The sequence below is a fragment of the Juglans microcarpa x Juglans regia genome, chromosome 6D (assembly GCF_004785595.1).
Source record: "Juglans microcarpa x Juglans regia isolate MS1-56 chromosome 6D, Jm3101_v1.0, whole genome shotgun sequence".
NCBI lineage: Eukaryota > Viridiplantae > Streptophyta > Magnoliopsida > Fagales > Juglandaceae > Juglans > Juglans microcarpa x Juglans regia.
The window spans coordinates 35,463,015-35,482,398 of record NC_054604.1 but is presented as its reverse complement, the minus strand read 5'-3'; the positions used below and the strand labels follow the sequence as shown (position 1 = coordinate 35,482,398).

General features: G+C 36.6%; 5 protein-coding genes across 5 annotated transcripts; 4 read left to right on the top strand and 1 right to left on the bottom strand.

Annotated features, from left to right (window-relative positions):
- The first annotated feature begins 904 nt into the window (after positions 1-904).
- On the top strand, positions 905-1,422 carry LOC121236205. The gene has a single exon (XM_041132741.1). It carries the CDS (start codon positions 1,100-1,102, stop codon positions 1,364-1,366), a length of 267 nt encoding a protein of 88 aa, XP_040988675.1. The 5' UTR covers positions 905-1,099; the 3' UTR covers positions 1,367-1,422.
- Positions 1,423-5,130: 3,708 nt separating this feature from the next.
- Positions 5,131-5,722, top strand: LOC121234430. The gene has a single exon (XM_041130364.1). It carries the CDS (start codon positions 5,379-5,381, stop codon positions 5,640-5,642), a length of 264 nt encoding a protein of 87 aa, XP_040986298.1. The 5' UTR covers positions 5,131-5,378; the 3' UTR covers positions 5,643-5,722.
- A 2,832-nt stretch (positions 5,723-8,554) lies between these two features.
- Positions 8,555-11,794, top strand: LOC121234429 (vesicle-associated protein 4-1-like). The gene is made up of 7 exons (XM_041130363.1): positions 8,555-8,996; positions 9,503-9,573; positions 9,823-9,904; positions 10,072-10,190; positions 10,986-11,063; positions 11,151-11,270; positions 11,365-11,794. Exons 1-7 carry the CDS (start codon positions 8,735-8,737, stop codon positions 11,422-11,424), a joined length of 792 nt encoding a protein of 263 aa, XP_040986297.1. The 5' UTR covers positions 8,555-8,734; the 3' UTR covers positions 11,425-11,794.
- Positions 11,795-12,030: 236 nt separating this feature from the next.
- LOC121234428 lies at positions 12,031-14,651 on the bottom strand. The gene is made up of 2 exons (XM_041130362.1): positions 13,776-14,651; positions 12,031-12,887 (listed from the first exon to the last, which is right to left on the bottom strand). The coding sequence occupies exons 1-2, from the start codon at positions 14,232-14,234 to the stop codon at positions 12,528-12,530; spliced, it is 819 nt and encodes a 272-aa protein (XP_040986296.1). The 5' UTR covers positions 14,235-14,651; the 3' UTR covers positions 12,031-12,527.
- A 1,864-nt stretch (positions 14,652-16,515) lies between these two features.
- LOC121233973 (dynein light chain 2, cytoplasmic-like) lies at positions 16,516-17,584 on the top strand. The gene is made up of 2 exons (XM_041129757.1): positions 16,516-16,952; positions 17,282-17,584. Exons 1-2 carry the CDS (start codon positions 16,689-16,691, stop codon positions 17,471-17,473), a joined length of 456 nt encoding a protein of 151 aa, XP_040985691.1. The 5' UTR covers positions 16,516-16,688; the 3' UTR covers positions 17,474-17,584.
- The last annotated feature ends 1,800 nt before the right edge of the window (positions 17,585-19,384 follow it).

Genomic DNA, 19,384 nt, shown 5'->3' with positions numbered 1-19,384 from the left:
ATGGATGGAATCACTTTTTTCAATCTATGGTAAAAATATATCTAAAAAATGTACTCACTCCAAATAAATTTACTTTCCATAGATTTAAAAAATCTTATAAAAGTCTCTCTCTAGAGATTTTTATAATTTTTGTCAAAAAAATATGATATCGAAACGACTTCTAGTTTCAGATGGACATGATAGCAACCCTTAAGCAGTTGATACGACCACTGGATTGACTAATAGGAAATTTCGTTGAAACACTTCTCTTAATTTTAGCACCTTGTATTTTTTGTAAGTGCTGGGCAAGACCGTCTTCGGTGACCCATTTGAAACACTCTTGTACATGTAATGGTTTTGTTAACGTAAACAATAAAAAATCGATATATATTTGAAATTATCCTTATATATTTTATTAAATATTTATTATTATTTAACAACCTCATTTAAAAAATATTAAATATTATGGAATCTATTCAATACGGATGAAAATTCTTCAGTTGCACCCCGTTTAAAAAAAATATATATCAGATTTTTTATGCATAAACTAATATTCACTCTCATATTTCATATCTATAATTTTTTCATAAAATGAGTGGTAATTAATGACTGGTGAAAAGAATTTTTTAAAATATATAAATCCAATTGATAATTCTCTATTTCGTGTTCAAGTTTTTCATTTTCTCCTTGTGCAAGTGATTTTAAAAATATAAATATTGTAATTATAAATAAATCTTATAAAAATAATTATAAAATTAAATCAATTTATAAATTTATAACATTTATTTCAGACTACAGCAGTTCTACTGTTCTACTTTAATAATAGCAATACATCCGGGACTTCCGCGTCCGAATCAATAAAGCTAGGCTCACCGGGAAGCTAAGCACGCGGTTTTGCCAACAAACAGGGCCACTTTCCAAATACAATTGGAGCGACTACCTGTGGTTTTATTGCCTGCCAAGTTTACGGTTTCGAAGATTTTAACCTGACCTGCCTATATAAGAAAGACCACCATTCTTCAACACCTCCATCAAAATCAAAAAGCTCAGAGCTCTCTTTTTCACAAATACAAAGAAACGAAAAAAACTCTCAACACAAATTCCAGAAGATCAAACAAAAATGAGTTCAGCTTGCAGAGCTTGGGTAGTGGCAGCAAGCATAGCAGCTGTGGAGACCCTGAAAGACCAAGGAGTTTGCAGGTGGAACTTTGTCATAAGGTCAATGCAGCAGCATGCCAAGAACAACATCAGATCCTACTATCAGGCCAAGAAACTCTCTGCTCAGACTTCTTCTGCTATTTCTAATCAGATGAAGCGGTCTAAGGAGGAGTCAGTGAGAAAAGTCATGGACTTGAGCTGCTGGGGTCCCAGCACAATCAGATTTTAGTATATTATTCTATGAAGATGTAATCCTCTATCCTCCAAGAAATGATTTCTTGTTTCGTGAGAGCTTGTATTCTCTTTGCTTCCCTTTATTGTCACTTTTATGGGTTTATCTCCCTACAACTTGAGCCCAAAACATAATTGCCGAAAATTCTTTATGCATTTCACAAAGTTTGCCTCCCATTATTTTTCGCTCTTGATGGAGAAATTGGGTTTTCCTTCGCGAGTGGCAGCTCCTTCAATTCGGTTATATTTCTGAAGATGTCAGGAAAAGATCATATGATTTATGAAAAACATTTCCTGATCAATCTGGTAAACTTTCTGCAGAGACAGACCACTGGCCTTAATGAAGCAAGATAGGCTATAAATACTGCGTTTTGTAACGAAGAGTTCGGTTTTTAAAATTATGGGTTCGAAGAAATTCAAATGTATCATTTTGTTATGGATCGGGTGCCCAATTCCCTTGTAATCAAATACAAAATCTTGATTTTAGTTAACAGAGCCGGAATTTCAAAACTCAGCAAACGTTGATTGGCGATGTACCTACCAACAGTTGAAGGACGAGATGCATTACCTACCAACTGTTCATCTCCACACCCCCACATCACATCAGCATTTATTTTTCAGTAGAGAACAGAAAATTGAGAGAGAGACCCCTTGCAGATTACATTAATTAAAAAAGTTTTATTTTTGAACTGTTTTTAAAAATATCTTTCTACATTATGTGTACTGAAAATGGTCTTCTCCTCTAGTATTCTTGAGTTTATTTTAATAGACCACTTATATAAAAGTAACAAATAAAAACAAACAAAATGAATCCAAGTAAGATATTAAGAATGCACACTTGGGTAGATCGAAACCCAAAAAGCAGTTTATTTTCTTTGTTTATTCTAGCTTTATTGTATCTTTGCCCAGATAAATTAAACAGAGAAAAAGGAAATCCAGAGGGTCGGCACCTACTTGATTCCAACTTTGTATTCAACCCAGCATGTCTTTGTGTATGCTCTTTTTAATACTAGTTGTGGAGTCATGTGCCATGCACTTTTCCCTAGTTAAGAGAAAAAAAATTAGAGATAACTAATATTCACAAAATATAAAAATAATATGTTTTTTTAAATAAAATTAATTAGTCAATAATTTAATGCATAGAACAGAAAAATAAATTTTAACAAGTATCATAATGATAATAAAAATGTTACAGTAATATGAGTAATATGAAAATTAAAAGATTTTGGATATTTTAGCAATAATTTTCTTAGCAAAATATATGAATTGTAGAATTTAACCATACTACTCGATGATCGAGAGAGCACTGAAAAAATACAGAATCTTTTATTTCTATGTTACTCTCACGTTTTTTTCATCATTAAAGTAAGTCTCTTCTATTTTGAAAACTCAACAAATATTATAATAGTAGAAAATCATTTTATCTAAATAATTTTAGTTAATTAAGAATATTATGAGATTTAAATTATGTTATAAACTCTAATTATTTTTATGGTTTTACTCTCTTAAAAATATTTAGCAAAACTCTATCATTTATTTAATGATGAAAGATTAGTATTTTATAAATTAAAGTTGAATTTATATTTTAATTATTTATTTTAAGTTAGTTTATTTTCGGTGTTTTAATCTCTACTGTTAGATCAATTTTGAAGATTCAAGATGAAGGGTTGAGATTTAAAGCCTCAAACTCTAACTTTTCCCTGTTCCCTCTTTCTCCTCCCGCCCTCCAGCCGCACGCCCCTCTCCCTCTTGATCTCTCTTCTTGTTGGCTCCTCCTAGCGTCGTTTGCCACAGTTACAGCGCCACGACCAAACCCAGTCACTGGCAACCTTCCCCGCGCGATCTCTCCCCCCTCCACACACACACAGACCTCTCTCTCTCTCTCCCTGCAACAGGTCGAAGTCCATAGCCCTCTCTCTTCCTCTCCCTTTGATTTCGGTTTAATAAAGATGATGCATGAGAGAAAATCTTGGTGTTCTTCATATTTTGAGTGATCACCAACTTTGTTTATTTTCTTCTAGATTATATGTAAATAATAGTTGTTCTTATTTATTACTATTTTTTTTGTTGTCTTTTTCGTACATTCATATACAAACGGCTATGGTCTTTTCAGTGTTTTAATTGTCTAATTTTCATAAGTGAGATAGATGATGCTATATATTTGCTTTTATATATTTCCTGGTTTTTCATGTTTGTATATGAATTTTTGAGTTTGACCGTTGTACATACGGAGGAAATTAGATGATCAGAGGGAATTACATCCCCATCAAACAATGTTCATCTTCCTCGTACCTTCTCTTCTGATATTTCCATCTTATCTGAAATGAAGAAGCATGATTTCTCTACAACTCGCCAAATTTCTCTGCAGGTCTCAATTCTTTCAGTATCTATCTCCCAAATTTCTCAGTAATTTATTTAATTTGTTTTCAATTTTTAATCATTTAAAAAATCTTTATGATATCTGGGAGTGATTGGCGGTGAGATTTGGAGAGTCGTAAGTAAGATTGGTGTTGATCTGGGAAATCGATAGGAGGTCGACGGAGGCGAAATAGAGAGTGAAGGAGGGAGAGCAGATGAAAGAGAATATGAGACAAAAAAGAAAAGATCGAGTACAAGGGATAGAAGTGGAATATAAAAGTGTCAAACAAAGACCCTGTTTATTCTTGTTCATTTCTCGATCGGCTCTTTTAAGTATAATGAGACATTTACCATTTTCTCACTTTAAAAAAATCAAGGGTGGGGACTTGTAAGATTTTGAAGAAAATCTAATAATAAAAGAATCGTTAAAACATTTATCTTTGGTACTCATTAATCAAATATTCGAAAGAACCGATTATTTTTGGATTGCAAATCTGCACAAATTTCCATATAGAGAGTATTAGGTAGAGGCATCAGCCCATCTTTATTTACGTTAATGTATGTAACTGATGGAGAATTATAGGCTTTTATACATAAATAGGCCAAAACCTTTATCCACAACTTTCTAAGTATTACTTCATTTCATCAAAGAATGTAAGTATTCGTTTTCCAATAAATAATATCTTTATTTTAATTATTCAGAGTTTTAATTCAAATATGAAATTATTAAAATAAATAAATATATATATTATATTAAAAATATGGGACACATAAATCTCTCACCAGGAGACGTGTTATTTCCGGAGTCCCCCGTATGTCGCAGCCACCATGGAAGGGTGGCCACGCCACTATTGACCAAGGGCGGAACTTTCACCATTTTTTTTTTTTTTTTTTTTTTTTTTTCTGAAAAAATTATTTGACATGGATATATATAGAGCTGATTTGCCTTTATTTTAAACACCCACCGAACATTTTAAAAGTCATAATAGAGTTTTTTTTTTTGATAAAATGGATATAAATTTCATTAAGAGAGGACTTACAAAGTTGATTTGAAAAATAAATCAATTACAATCGATAGTAACCTCTCAGTATACTTTTATGACTGACATAGTCTAGTCCAGACGGTAAACCTATAAAGACCTAGATCTTAGAGAAAATACTATCTCTATCCACGACAGAGGTTACAAAGTCTCATATCCCGACTAAGCAGGGTAGGGTACACCAAACCCCACCAAATCCCGACAAACGCGGATGGGAAACTACATCTCCATTCAGACCAGAGTTAATTAGACGGAATGACTTTCTAATTTCTTCGCAAAATACAAAGCTCAAGTACTCGGAAGACTCGTTAAAATTGAATGACCCATTTTATTTTATTATTAACCCTGTAACGTCCAGGTTCAAAGGAAATAACAAAGGAAGTGGTTTTGGAAAAATTGGAACCCCAAATACCAGGGGTTCTCACTTCTCTCCCAAACAGCAGGCGTAACACCGCCACTAGTTTTGCAACGCCCACCATCTCTTTCCACACACTCTTTTATATAAGAAAGACAGCTTCCTCAACTGACACCATCAAATATCAATACACAAACCCTTTTACATCTACAACACTTCCCAATTCCAATTTCGTCTCAGTAATAACAAAGAAAGCAATGAGTACAGCAAGAAGAGGTTGGATAGTGGCAGCAAGTATTGGAGCAGTGGAGGCCTTGAAAGACCAAGGGATTTGCAGATGGAACCAGCCTCTAAGATCACTTCAACAGCATGCCAAGAACAATATCAGATCCAATTCTCAGGCCAAGACACTCTCCTCTCAGTCTTCCTCTGCTATATCCAGCAGTAAAGTGACAAATCATGACAAGTCCGAAGAGTCTTTGAGAAAAGTCATGTACTTGAGCTGTTGGGGTCCTAATTGATCTCCCCCCACCCTCCAATTCTTGTAAATATTGTTCCAATTTTTTGAATGGATATGAAAATACTAATGGTTTCTAGCAAATTGTTCTCTCCATCCTTAACTTTAACGCTCTTTCACTTTTAAAGCCGTTTAGCTTAATTTTATTTAGAAGTATTATAACATAAATTGAAAATCAAGGTGAAGCTGCCAATAATTTCACGACGGTATAATGCTATGATGGTTATCTCAGTAATGCTTCTCTACACGGAATATGCCAGCGATTCAGTAATGGTTATCTCAGTATTTAAGGTCCGATCATCCATCTTATCTCAGTAATCGCTGCAATACCGAAGAAAAGCAGAGCACATCATCCCAACATAGATGACAGAACCTTAAAAACAGCCGTACTCTCGGAACTACATCCCTTTCATCGTACAACGTGAAGTTACGCTCACTTGCATATTCCGTATAGATTTTATGATTTTCGGATTTAATTTTTTTACAACAATTTAAGGAGTGATTGATTCTGTGCATCATATAATATTAGATGCTGGGTATAAATAAGGTATATATCACCCTTAAATATATCAAAGACCCAATGTTATATCTCCAATTTAATATAGAGAAATATTTTAACCTATTATAAAAATAAGATAAATGATAGTTACAGTCGTGAGTACGCACGCACAATCGTTTTGAAAAAATTGAATATATACAAAATTAATCTTTTAATAGTAAACTTTATTTTTTTTTAAAACGACTATACAATACTTGTACACTCGTATTACTTTAAAAATAAATATACAAAATTGAATTGATAAATTAAATTGTAAAACTATTTAACATATCATATAAAGTCATATTATAAATTTAATTTGATAAAATACTAGTCTTTCACTTCTATATTAACCTATAAAGTTTGAGGACATTTCTGATATTTCGAACAGACAGCGAAACTAATCGACACGTCTCATTTTCTTTTTTGCCTTTCGTTCACGAGTCAATAACCGCGTTTAGGTTTAGAAATACCGATTACCAAACCAACAGCCTCTTCATCACGTGCTTCAATTAATTAATTACAAAACCAAGCAAATCACCCATGGGATTTGAGAAACCAGTGTCACAAAATCTGGGAGCTGTGAGAAATCCAACCACTTTAACCCCAGATTCTCGCGAAACCACTTTCCCAGAAAACTCTTGATAAAGTACTTCATTTCCAGCCAGCCCACTTTATTGCTTGCCCAATGCCCAGTATATATTTATGGGCCAACCTGTCAATTTTTGCTTGCTAACTGAACCTCTGCTGAAAGCCTATCAACTTTCAAGCACTACCTTCTTAAAACGAGCTTTCATATCATTCTCTACCTCTCTGCGAATTTCCAAGATAGAAAGACAAAAAAAGAAGATGGATGGTAATGGGAAGGTCTGCAAATTTGAGATGGCATTGAAGAACATTCAGCAGAATAGAAATGCTGTGGCAGAATCTGTAGGCAATAAGGGAAACAATGTGTGGCGCAGTGCTGGGACCGTGACTCAGCCACAGAGCCCTGATGAGAAGAAGGAGAGGAGGGGAAAGAAAGAAGAGAAGGCTGAGAACCTCTTTCACATAGTTTACTGGGGACCCAATTAGGTCTTTTTATTTTTTGTAACCATTGAGTGTAGATTACGGAGAGATCTGTTGAAAAGATTTATATATGTTTGCCAGACTAGTCCACTACATGAGGATTATGCTCAAGTCTTTTTACTTTTTCCCTTCTTTTTTCAAATCTTTATTTATTTTCAATTTTCCCGATTTTTGAATAAATAAAATAAACAAGGTATTGTCATTTTATGTAGAAAATTAGTTATATAAAAATAATATTTGATTCGTAAATTATAAAATTATTTTCATTATAAAATAAATCTAATTGATAAGATGAAATCTTAAGATTATTTTTATATAATTGTATGACTCGTTATGTTTCAAGTTGACACTAATTTCCTTCGTGGCAATGTCAACGGAGGAGCTTATTCAATCGGCCCCGCTCATTAGCAAAACATGTAGGCTTTGTATTCACCGTTTTATTTACGGGTGGTTACTATTCTATTATTACCTATTTATTATTTTAATTTTAATTTTAATTTTTTATCATTTTTTTAAAAAGATTTTTTAATATCTTGAGTCATTAAAAAAATTTAAAAAATATATAATTTTATTAATAGTAACTTTCTTAATCATTAAATAAAATAAAAAACTTAAAAAATTAAATATAAAAAAATAATAAATAAATAGTAAGAGGAGACTAACCTTATTATTTTCCTTTATTTACATATTCCTGTGATGCGAAACTATAAACCTCAAATTTGATTAGGAAATTAGGAATTGCATATATATATATATATATATATTTTTTTTTTTTGAAGAGATTTGCTTTCTATTTTCGCAAGTTGAACAGTCTTAGGACTCTGGGCTGGGGCATTTTCCCCTAATATTTACTGACACGCAGTTTTTTTTTAATTGAAAAAAAAAAGGCGAACCGTCAATTCGTTTCAAATCAACTGATTCACACAGGAAAGAGCATAATTCACCAAATTAATTCCCAACTAAAACTCGAAAAGATCCAAATACACAGCTGCCATTATAAATTCCGTACAATCACTCCTTACCTAAAAATCTCTAAAAATCATCATGGCCTCTCCCCCTTCAGAAAAGAATGCCGTTACATCTTCGACCAACTCTATCTACTCCGAACTGAGTAACTAAATTCCCTTTGCAATGTCTTTCACGCTCTCGGGCTCTCACGTGACACCACGTTACATCTTACACAATATATAATCATAGATGATGCTTCCACTGGAAGTGGATTCGACGCGCCTGTGCGAGAGTGGGTAATTTCACCGCGTCGTGGAACACGCTGTCTGTGCAATCCAGGTCTCAATAAAACGGAGTTATGACAATTATTCGCCTTTTAAATAACTAACTTAATGACTTCCAAGTTCCAAGTCCCACAATATTGCAACCTGGAGTAGCATCATCATCTTTAAATTCTCCGATCGGCACGTAGGCAATCGCACCGACGGACGGACCTAGCTGACCCAATAGCAGCTCGCCGCGTCTCAAGTTCCGGCGATACGATGGCCCTCGCGGACCACCACAGGTCGCAGACCGACGTTAAGCTTTTCAGACTCTGCCCGTTTTGGCAATCGGGAAATACGTCGTCGTCTTCCTCCTCTACGCAGAACCTTACGCATAGTAACCACGGGAGCCTAAGCAACCGACACGTAGCGATGCCCAATTCGAAGCCGTCCTCCAAAACTGTGTCGTCTGTGGCCCGATCGCTGCTCCCTCCTCGGCGTAGGCTCCGGCTCGACCCCACGAACAACCTCTACTTCCCAAGTACGTCGTCGTTTTGTTCGAGCTCTTTGCTTTGACCTTTTGATCAATTTCAAAGAACTTGCTGTTTCATGGTCTGCTCAATTAGATGATAAGCGTTTCGTTTTCCTTGTCGGAGGTTTCTTTAAGCATCTCTGTGCGTGCTTTGCTCGCCTTTTCTAAAACATGCCTGCAAATTGAGTTTTTTTTCATTACCCTTTTAAGGTGAGATCTTTACGGTAAAGCTAAAAAAAAAGTACTTTTCCAAAATTGACTTTTTCAAGGTTTTGGAATTTTGAGCGATATAAAAAAAATGAGCGACATGAAAAGATGAAAAGTGCTTTCTAGATGTCAATCAGGCACCGCCCTTAGCTTCTGTTTAGCCCAGTGGAACTCTGATCGGATGATTACATGAGAAGCCATCGAGTTTATGTGTTATGTTCGCGCACACATCTGCACATCCTTTATCTTTCAAATTCGAGATTAGTTTTGTTCTCATTGCCGTACATTGCGTTGTGTGTATCGCGAAGATGAGCCTGGTAAACAGGTTAAGAGCGCGATCAGGTTGAAGAACACAAGCAGGTCTCATGTTGCTTTCAAGGTATTGATATCTTCTCTATGCTTCTCTTTTAACGTTGTTTCCTGATTCACTGCTAGTTTGTAGCATTCTGAAAAGTCCGTGTTAGTTGTTGTAGGCCCGAGCATAATTGACCACTGTTTTAATTTATACGGGAGTTTGAGACAGCTATTTTTTTTTTTTTTAAAAAAAAAAAAAAAAAAAAAAAAACCTTTTATCTGTGCTTACAATAATTTACGAGAAAAATCTAAGGGTTTGTTTGTCCTGCTTCAGTTTCAAACTACAGCACCAAAGAGCTGTTATATGCGCCCTCCTGGTGGTATCCTTGCTCCCGGAGAAAGTATTATTGCAACTGGTATAACTCTTGTGTTTAGGATGTTCCAATTTCAAATTTTTATTGTTAGGGGAAGTGGGATTCGACTTGTGTTTTGCTGTGTTTGTTTGCTTTTCCCAACGTACGATCTCTCTAATTCTCTCCCTCCATCCCCTCTCCCCTTTTCTCTGTCATGATTGAATGGTCAGTGTTCAAGTTTGTGGAGCATACTGAGAACAATGAAAAACAATTGGACCAGAAGAGTAAGATTAAGTTCAAGATCATGAGTCTGAAGGTGAAAGCAGGAATGGAGTATGTACCTGAGCTGGTAAGTTCTATAGCCTTTGTACCAATATGCTAGTTTATCCATGCTACTCTCATGAGTTTGAAACTCATTTTATTTTGATGGATGAGAAACAAAAGCAAATAAGGAAATCAATGTGTAAATTGGTTAGGTTGGAGATCGGTACTCAAATATTTCAGCGGAATTTATGCTCAAGTCTTGTAACTTGTGTTGAGCATAAGTGTTGATTGATAGCTTATTCTGCATTTATCTTTCAAGAGTACTAATGGCCACGATACTTTTCAAGACAGAGTAGTGCGAGGGAGTTTTTTATTTTTATTTTTATTTTTAACATTAGTTAGTAGTTGACAAGGCTCAAATATTTAAAGTTATTTTTGCTTGCGATAAGAACCAAAAAAAGCCAATAATTGAGGTTCATTTGTGCTGTATCAGACGTTTTTCATGGATGGCACTGCTAATTCAGTTCTTGTATAGTTGTATTTATCATTTTGTGTTTTTTTTTTCTGCATTTATGTTTTGTTTCATGACCCTTTGTGATGCACAATGTTTATTGCTTGTCTATGGGAAATTGAGACGTTTACACTTTACATTTTCATTTTGAAATAAATGTAGAAGTGGTGGGGTCTAACGACTCTAACCGCTTCACAGTTTTAAGCTAAACAACTGTGGTAAATAAGTTTGTAGTGCTAAAATAATCCATTCCAAAACTGATGCACATGTTGCTCTAACTTCCCCAGCCCACCACCCCTTGTGTGTTTTTGGTTTGTGGGATATTTGCCAGTGCTGACCCAATATTTGTTATTGAACCTTTTCTCACAGTTTGATGAACAAAAGGATCAAGCAACGGTTGAGCGAATTTTGCGGGTTGTCTTTTTAGACATGGAGCGTCCTAGTCCTGTAAGTTGAATTTCTGACAGTTTTTAATTACCGCAGGGTCTTTTGTTAACAAGTGTCATTATGTGAGTTTTTTCCCCTACTTCCTAGGCTTTGGATAAACTGAAGCGTCAACTAGCCGAAGCTGAGGCTGCACTGGAAACACGCAAGAAACCTCCTGTAGATACAGGACCTAGGGTTGTGGGAGAAGGGCTTGTAATAGATGAATGGGTATGGGTTTCATGTATTTTCTGATGTAATTTTTATCCTAAAACTCTCCTCTTCCTTTCCTTGTTTTATAGCTGTTAACACTTCCGTATTTCAGAAAGAGCGGAGGGAGAAATATTTGGCTCGACAACAGGTTGAAGCAATAGAGTCGGCATAGCGTGCGATTTTTCTCCTGGTGTGACTACTTTTGCCAGGAGAATGAATATCAATTCACCCATCACTCATTAGGTAGTAATCTGTTGTGGGAAGATGCGGAGTAGTTGGCAAGTCCAGTGCTTTATGTAGAGAGAAACAACACATTATGTCATGACCAACCTCCAGATGAGCAGTATGAGGGTAAAGATTCCTGATTTTGGACTTGGCCTTCTACTCGTAGGTATTGGATTTTGCTTTGTATGAAGAATAAGTGCATGTAAATCTTTGTGGCTAGGCTGCCCAATTTATGTCAGGCTTTTAGTCTTTGTTTCTTGTAGTCTACATTGTTATTGATAAACTAGAATTTGGTATCTTATGCATTTTGTTGGATATCTTGTGCTTGAGTCATCATTTTGATGGTAATAATTCATAAGAGGGTGCGAGCTTTGTCTCTAATTTGAATGGGGGGCAATATATCATGCCATTATATAGGACTGGACAAGAAAGCAAGCCTCTCTTCTCCACTAGGGGCTGCTACGTTTTTGCCTGTGGCTTTCAGTTATTGTTTTAGTCGCTGGCCTTCATATGCTTATCATGTAAGAAGTGTCTACAACCAAGCACAGGACAGTGAATAAAAGAGTTTACGATTACTCAAAAATGCAATGAAAATTTAACAAAATACAAATATAGCAATTAAAGTTGCTCACCACACCACACCACACCACACCCCCACCCACAGAATGCAATACGCAGGAATTCAACTCCAAATATAAAAAGAAGAATTATATAGCAATGCAACTCTCTCCCTCTCTTTATCTCCTACGTATAAAATCCAACCAGTACTTGGAAAGACGGACAAAGAAAGAAAGAAAGAAAAACAATACCCTCTAAAACAGAACATATCCTGTACATTATTGCCTGCAATTAGGTCCCGGTGACTCGTGGAGTGAGAAAGAGGGAGAGAGGTACATTCTCGGGAGCTTCTCAGAAACCAGCATTGGACAGGTGGGATTCATCCTCTGTTTCTCTTTCCCATAAAATCACCTGTATCCAATCCAGACTGGCCTAAACTTCATGCTCTGAATATGATTTATGGTAAAGAACAGACAGAGCTATTGTGTCTCATCATATGTTATCGGGCAACTGAAAGTTCTGTGAACCAAAAATTTGATGAGAGCTATCTTGAACAAAGACCACGACCCCGCATTTGCTGCCATTGAATCCTTGCCATAGGGAGAAACTAACAGTTCCTGATACAGTCTTCTTGGCAGAAATGTCTTTGACGGTGCAGAGCTTTTCAAGCTTTCTAACAACGAAATCATTGGATAGAACCCGCCCTTTGTTCTCCCCCTTGGGACAGTCAGTCACCAACCCACTTTCGTACAATGCCACCATGACATTGGCACCACGATTATCCACTTTGCTCCTTAGAGCTCCTGTTAGGGAGACTTGCAAGGAGTCCGTCGTCGGACTTCGGAAGGTTGCCTGTTGGAATTAAATCGTGCAGAGTGATCAAAGTTTCACACATAAAAAGATGGTTATTCATTATTCCATACGGGATTGGAGGCGAAAGTACTCCAACATGTATTTATCAAGAATGTATATTTTGTTGTTGTGCAGCCAAGTAGATTTAAGTCAATATAAGCAGTTCATATAATCATAATTTATCTTGAAGCCATCTACTATCAACTCACTCAACAAGCTATCTAGCTCGACAAGGGTAGCAAATGAAAGCGTCAATGCAGTCATAATATCATTTATAGATGATTGTTAACAGGTGGCTTCCACTCATTAAGTGAGGAAGTCGCTTTCCAACTTTGGTATTGCGCAACAATCATGGTGGCCTAGTGTCTACATTTCTTTCAGATCTACTAGGAAAAAAAAACACAAAGTGAAATATGTTCAGTTCAAGTTCAAGTTCAACATCACGATGCACAGCCTGCACTTCTAACTTGAAACCCCACCGGCCTACCTATAATTGCGCACCACCCTACACCATATACCACAGCTGGAAAACTCTTTGTTCCACAAGTCTTCCATCTGACATGTTGACAACGAACTCAGCTTAACCATCTGACTCTCATAACTATTTCCATCTATGTATTTTCCGTGAAGTATAATACGTTCCTAGAAGATAATATAATGAATTGCGTGTGTTCTACCAGATGTTTTTGATAAATGCAAGTGCGATCTTGGAGAAATGATTCCTAGCCCACCTAAAATACAACATACCGGCACGCACACAACTCACATAAATAAATCATAACTCCAACCCAATTCCACAAAATTTGGATTCAGATTTTGTGAATCCCAAAATTTAAAAAAAAAAAAAAAAAAAAAAAAAAAAAACAATAAAAGATCAATAGTACCAACCTGGAACGTGGGGGCAGGGAATCGGGGTGCGTCCTTGATGGCGGCCAACAGAGCATTCTCATCATTGGCTATACATTGGGCTCTACCCTGGACCACCACCTGGGGCGTGAACATGGTGTCAAGCTTGAGGGCCTCCACGTAGGCCTTTTGCCTTACGGTCCACTGGCTGGATCCAAACGGGTCCTTCCAGCCCATATAGTCCCAGTAGTCCACGTGGAAGCCCAGAACCACCACGGGCGGCAGGTCCGGCCCATCGAAGTCCCCCCTATCCAGCCTAGACATCACCAGCTCAGCCTCGGGCGACGTGGCACAGCCCTGCGACGAGAACAGTTCCACCAGCACCGGCCCGCCATGCCGCTGCTCCTCCGCCGATACGTCCGCCGTCGCGTTGTTCCGCTCCCCAGACGACGTCTTAGAAGCGCTTTCTCTGCCGAAGCAGGCGAAGAAACGACGCGGCATTTTGTGTCGTCTCGTCGCCTAATTGACAAACGGTGGCGGTGGAGGAGGCTGTGGCGGTGAATAAGATCACAAAAGGGAAGATAGAGATAACTCTTATTCAAAAGAATGTGTTGCGTATATCAGAGATAGAAATGTGGAGAGGTAAGGTTCGAGAGGAATTGAGGAAACGTAATATTAGGGAATATGTGAAAAAAAATAGACTGGTGGTGGTGGGGAGAGAAAAGTGGCTAAGAAGGTGCTGCGAAGGTTTTAATTTGAGGTTTTCGAAGTTTTTTTTTGGGCATTTGCCTAATTTGTCTGCGGGACAGGACAAGGTGTTGTGATTTGGTTCGGTTTGGTAGCTTTGCGTTGCCGACACGGAAGTGTCGGTGCCACGTTGTTTGTCAGGGGTGGGTTGGATCTATGTCAGTGAGGACCAGCAGTCGCCACCGCATTTTACGTGGAAGCTTAGAGAGCTTGACAGGGAATCTTCGACCATAAATCATAAAGAAAATCTTGGAAGGTTGGCTTTAACGTCAATGGGGTGGCTCGACCACCCAACGGCCACGTTGTGTGTGATAGATATTATTCATGATAGTGATACAATGGAGATTTTTATTTTTATTTTTTTAACAAATCATATATATATATATATATATATATAATGGGTATTCTCTTGTTACGCTGTCGCTTATATTTTTCTTGTTTTTGTTGTTGCTTTCTTTCAGGCTTGTTTGGTATTTTTTTTTTTGAGTTTTGTTAGTTGTTTGGCTTAGACTTGTTAGATTTTGTTTTGATTTTTTGGTTTATTTTATCATTTAGTTTTGGATTAGTTTATAACATTTATCATGTAAGCTTCTAAGTGTTATGATGTTATCACAGTATACCTCCACTATAAATGAGGGCTTACTAATAAACTTGAGACGAAACTGCTATATGTGTGACTACCGGCTATTTATTAAAAAAATATATATATATATTAAATTTCGACACTCTAATTATTTCTCTTTAACTAATGGTTGATATTATTGCAGTTATTTTTGGAATGTAATGGGTGACAATGATGGGAAAAGTACTCAATGCACCCATTTTTTGAGATATAATATTTATAATTATAGATTGTACAGTAAATATTGTGTATTTTAAAAAAATAAATATAAATTTTATATTAAAAAAAATTAATTTTTAATAACAGACCTTACTATTTAAAAAAACAAATGCAAAACTTACCCAACTTATATGACAATACCTAACATTACTTGAGATACATGAAAATTCCAAATGAAGGCTGATGCGCACTTCATGTTATCTTGAACAAAGCGGTGTTTTGTTGCCCTCCAGCTTTCTGGCCAAGAACAGAGTATTGCCTCTACTAGCGTAATAAACTAGTCTACGTCATTATTCATTCTTTAAATTACTTGGTAACAACAGATTTACGTATTGCTGCTCGGTACTCGCTCAGACTTTGCTAGCTTCTCGTCCCCCTTCTTGTCATTTGACGCGTATGCGTGAATGCATTCGCGATGCATCCTCAGCCATTTATTCATATGGGCTTCAATTGGCCCAAATATGTTTGACGAGGCCCAACCACCTTAGGTTATATTTGAGTAGTGATATTTTAGGTATCTTGTGAATAATAATAAATTATTAAATAATAATAAATAGTAAATAAAAATAAAAAAATAAAAAATAGTAAGGATGTAACTACCAAGTCCAAAAGGCCTGTCTTTCTTATCCTTTTTCTTTTTTAAAAATGAAAACTGCCCTCTCTCTCAACTTTTGAAGTAGCTGTTTGATTGCGAACTACGCCACCAGATGGATATTTGTTGTTACTTGGTGATTGATATCTTCCAGAGAAGAATAGACAGCACAATTTGACATGGTATACTTTGAAAAGCATCCAAAGAATTTCAGCCAAGCGTTATTTTTCTCCCATAACTTCAAGACTTGAACCATTTTGAAGATCACACTATGTACATTCTCTCAATTTTAGAATCTATTTTTAGACTTTTAGCGATTCAAGTTCTTGAAAAAACTTGCTTGTTAGGGGGCACAATTTGGCTGACATGTTTGCAAGTATCAGAGTTCAGAGACAGACAACAACAGAAGTTGACAAAATATTACGGTTCAATCATATCTTGCCAAGACACTTGGCAAAATCTTACTGATCATAAGCCACAAAGAAAGAATGAAGAGTCCAAAATAAAGCAGGACCAGAAAATTCGCGGTTAATTTTCGTTTCTCGAGTCTACCGACTAGCAAGCCCTCCTCCCCTGCACATCTACTCCATGTGCTGCTGACCATAACGGAGGCAAGCTAAGGTAGAGCCAATTCCACAGCATACTTTGGTGACCACAAACAAAGGATCGAAATACGTGGTTAACCCTTTTGCTTTTTTGGAAAGAATATGCGTGGCTGGCTCATTTGTACCGGCCCTTTCTTTCCGTGCTCTATATAATCTCCACCACTCCGTGCATGCCATCTTACCCTCATCCACAAATCCAGTTTGCTTCTGTCGCTTTTCTGCGAAGAGTACCACCACCAGGTCCGAGTACTGTCTTAGAGAAAGTAATTAGTTTTCTTATTTCTACTGTATTAACCATGCTAGAAGGAAAAGCAGTTATTGGAGAGACTGATATGCTCCAAACCATGCAGCAGGATGCCCTTGATCTAGCAGCAAAAGCGCTCGACTTTTTCGATGTCACCGATGCCACTGAGATTGCCCGCTTCATAAAAAAGGTACAGTATCACTTTTTTAAGACTTCAACATGTTAATTAAAAAGATGGAATTGCACGGAATCTTGCCTAGCACCTTAGCCTGTATATGTAACAACAACTTAGTCAAAATTTAAATGAGGTACCCCAAAGGTCAGCTTTTTACTTACCTCAAAATCGACATATGAATGCAGCCTTACACTTATGAACATGAATGCATGATCAGTTCATACTTGCTGGCCAAACGAATGAATCAAGGATGCAACTTCCCAGAAGGTCCATGCATCTATGCAAAAGTGAGACATTGGAATGACTAGTCTTCTGGATTATTGATTGGGATTGTCATTTTGCAGGATTTTGATGGGGCATATGGACCTGGGTGGCAATGCATTGTCGGGACAGATTTTGGTTCGTTTGTGACGCATTGCTCTGGCTGCTTCAACTATTTTTGCATAGGCAGCCTTGCCATTTTGCTCTTCAGGGGCTCTGCGGGTCCAGAAGTTGAGACAAGTCACTTTGCAGCCCTAGAGACAGTGAAAGCTTGATTTTTTTTCTTCTCCATTACTCATCTTCTCGATCGAATCCTGTCTTACTTGTGTTCGTAGACCTGAAAGATCTTTTTTTTTTTTGGCAAAATCCTAAATCCATTATCCACCCATCAATATCTTTATTTTCGTATTCCAATCATTTTTTGGTCCCGGAACTGGAAGTATGTACGTTCTCAGCCCAAGGCGCTGCCCCTGATACTTGCTGCTGATTACCATTTGGAGAAACATATAGTTATATAACAGTTTCATGATCAGTGCAAGCACATAGAATATAGGCATGTGAAGCGAGGAAGTCAACATGATTTGATGTCTACGTTCGCAAGGACCAAGCCATTTGTTGTCCCTTATAATTGAAGACTGTGATAATAATATAACTATAGTCAATGAGAATACAAAGCCCTGTTCACAAAATCACAAGTTCTAGTTGAAAAGTGGGGTAAACCAGTCGCACATAAAAAATTAGAAAAAGTTCCTGATAAGGGGGTAAAAAATCATAAACTAATGGGTCTTTAATTTACTGGGACGACGCTAGTTTAATTACCACAGAACGAGGACTTAAAAAAAAAAAAAAACTCTACAACTACAATATGCACGTACCACTAGCATTGTATGAGTAGGGCTAGCTAGCTATTAAAGCAGAAATTTATCTAGTAGAAGGGCAGTGTATCAGTGGCTCCCGACACTGCATGCCCATCGAGAAGGCCGCTAAATGCTTCTCTCTTTTTTTCATGATTTTTTTATATTCTTAAATATTTAAAAAAAAATCATAATATTATTAAAAAATACTTATTTAATTATTAAATAAAAATAAAATAAAAAATAAAAAATAAAGAAAAATGATATCGGAAGAAATGCTCGGACCAAAATGGGGCCCAAGCATTTCTCATATAAATGGACGATAGGGCCGGTTAATTACCTCGACTACTGGGGAAATCACCCATCAATTGAGCAAACGATCCACTTCATCAATTCTTCATATCTTATGATCAAGAACCTTTTTTTTTATTTTTCTTGTGGTTTTCGTCAAGTCAAGGTTCTCATGGACACTGTGAATTACCAAACCAGGTAATAATTTACACATTTCATTTGAAAAAAAAAAAAACAACAGGAGACGCGACCTGATCTTCTTGGTGTTTCTAAGCTTGACCCTTGTGGGGTCACCCAAGGATCTGGCCATCCCTTATAAGTGGCTGTTGAGGTCCACCCAAGTCCCAACCCCCCTTCGGGTCAGCCATGGAAGCCCGATCTAGGTTACTCTCCCCTTGAGTGGGCCAACTGGGATAGTTTTTTTTTTTTAATAAAAAAAATAATATTTTTTGTTACTTTTTAGAAACTCATATTTTTGATTTGAATAGAATTTGTTATTTTGATGAAGTTTAGAATATGATATTTGTATATTATTGGTTATTTCCATTTTTTTTTAAAGAAATAAATTAAACACCCGGCATGCCAGGTGTAATTTCACACAGTAGCCAATTTAATGGTTTAAGAACAGAATTTTTATATAATAATTAATTTGATCAATTTTAAAAACACGGAGCAAAACCCATAATTTAAAGGCACGGAGTAGCTTTATTTTTAAGGCCAAGCAGATCAGGAGCCAATTTAGTAGTTAATCCAAAATTAAACAATAATCAGAAAGATGTGGTATTTGTCCCAAAACTCTCTCCGCTTCAACTTGATTAAACATTCTTTGTTTAAGCATGGTGGGTACGGTATTAGCCGTTCTCAAAGCCATTGATGATCATGAACAATTAGGCTAATTGCGTTCAGGTAAAAGTACTATATATGTTACACCACATATATATCAGGTAATCCATGATCTCGAGGGAATGAACGTGCACTAGTTTCGAAGAAGAACATCATTCATGCACCTCGACCAAATTGTAAAGGTGGCCTCAAGAAATT

What these genes read in the sequence shown, in the direction of transcription:
- LOC121236205 (XM_041132741.1), top strand. Translation starts at nt 1,100, where the DNA reads ATGAGTTCAGCTTGCAGAGCTTGGGTAGTGGCAGCAAGCATAGCAGCT.
- LOC121234430 (XM_041130364.1), top strand. Translation starts at nt 5,379, where the DNA reads ATGAGTACAGCAAGAAGAGGTTGGATAGTGGCAGCAAGTATTGGAGCA.
- LOC121234429 (XM_041130363.1), top strand. Translation starts at nt 8,735, where the DNA reads ATGGCCCTCGCGGACCACCACAGGTCGCAGACCGACGTTAAGCTTTTC. An exon ending in GAACAACCTCTACTTCCCAA is followed by an intron (nt 8,997 to 9,502) that starts GTACGTCGTCGT and finishes TGTATCGCGAAG; the next exon opens with ATGAGCCTGGTAAACAGGTT. An exon ending in ACATGGAGCGTCCTAGTCCT is followed by an intron (nt 11,064 to 11,150) that starts GTAAGTTGAATT and finishes CCTACTTCCTAG; the next exon opens with GCTTTGGATAAACTGAAGCG.
- LOC121234428 (XM_041130362.1), bottom strand. Translation starts at nt 14,234, where the DNA reads ATGCCGCGTCGTTTCTTCGCCTGCTTCGGCAGAGAAAGCGCTTCTAAG. An exon ending in TCCCTGCCCCCACGTTCCAG is followed by an intron (nt 12,888 to 13,775) that starts GTTGGTACTATT and finishes TAATTCCAACAG; the next exon opens with GCAACCTTCCGAAGTCCGAC.
- LOC121233973 (XM_041129757.1), top strand. Translation starts at nt 16,689, where the DNA reads ATGCCATCTTACCCTCATCCACAAATCCAGTTTGCTTCTGTCGCTTTT. An exon ending in TTGCCCGCTTCATAAAAAAG is followed by an intron (nt 16,953 to 17,281) that starts GTACAGTATCAC and finishes GTCATTTTGCAG; the next exon opens with GATTTTGATGGGGCATATGG.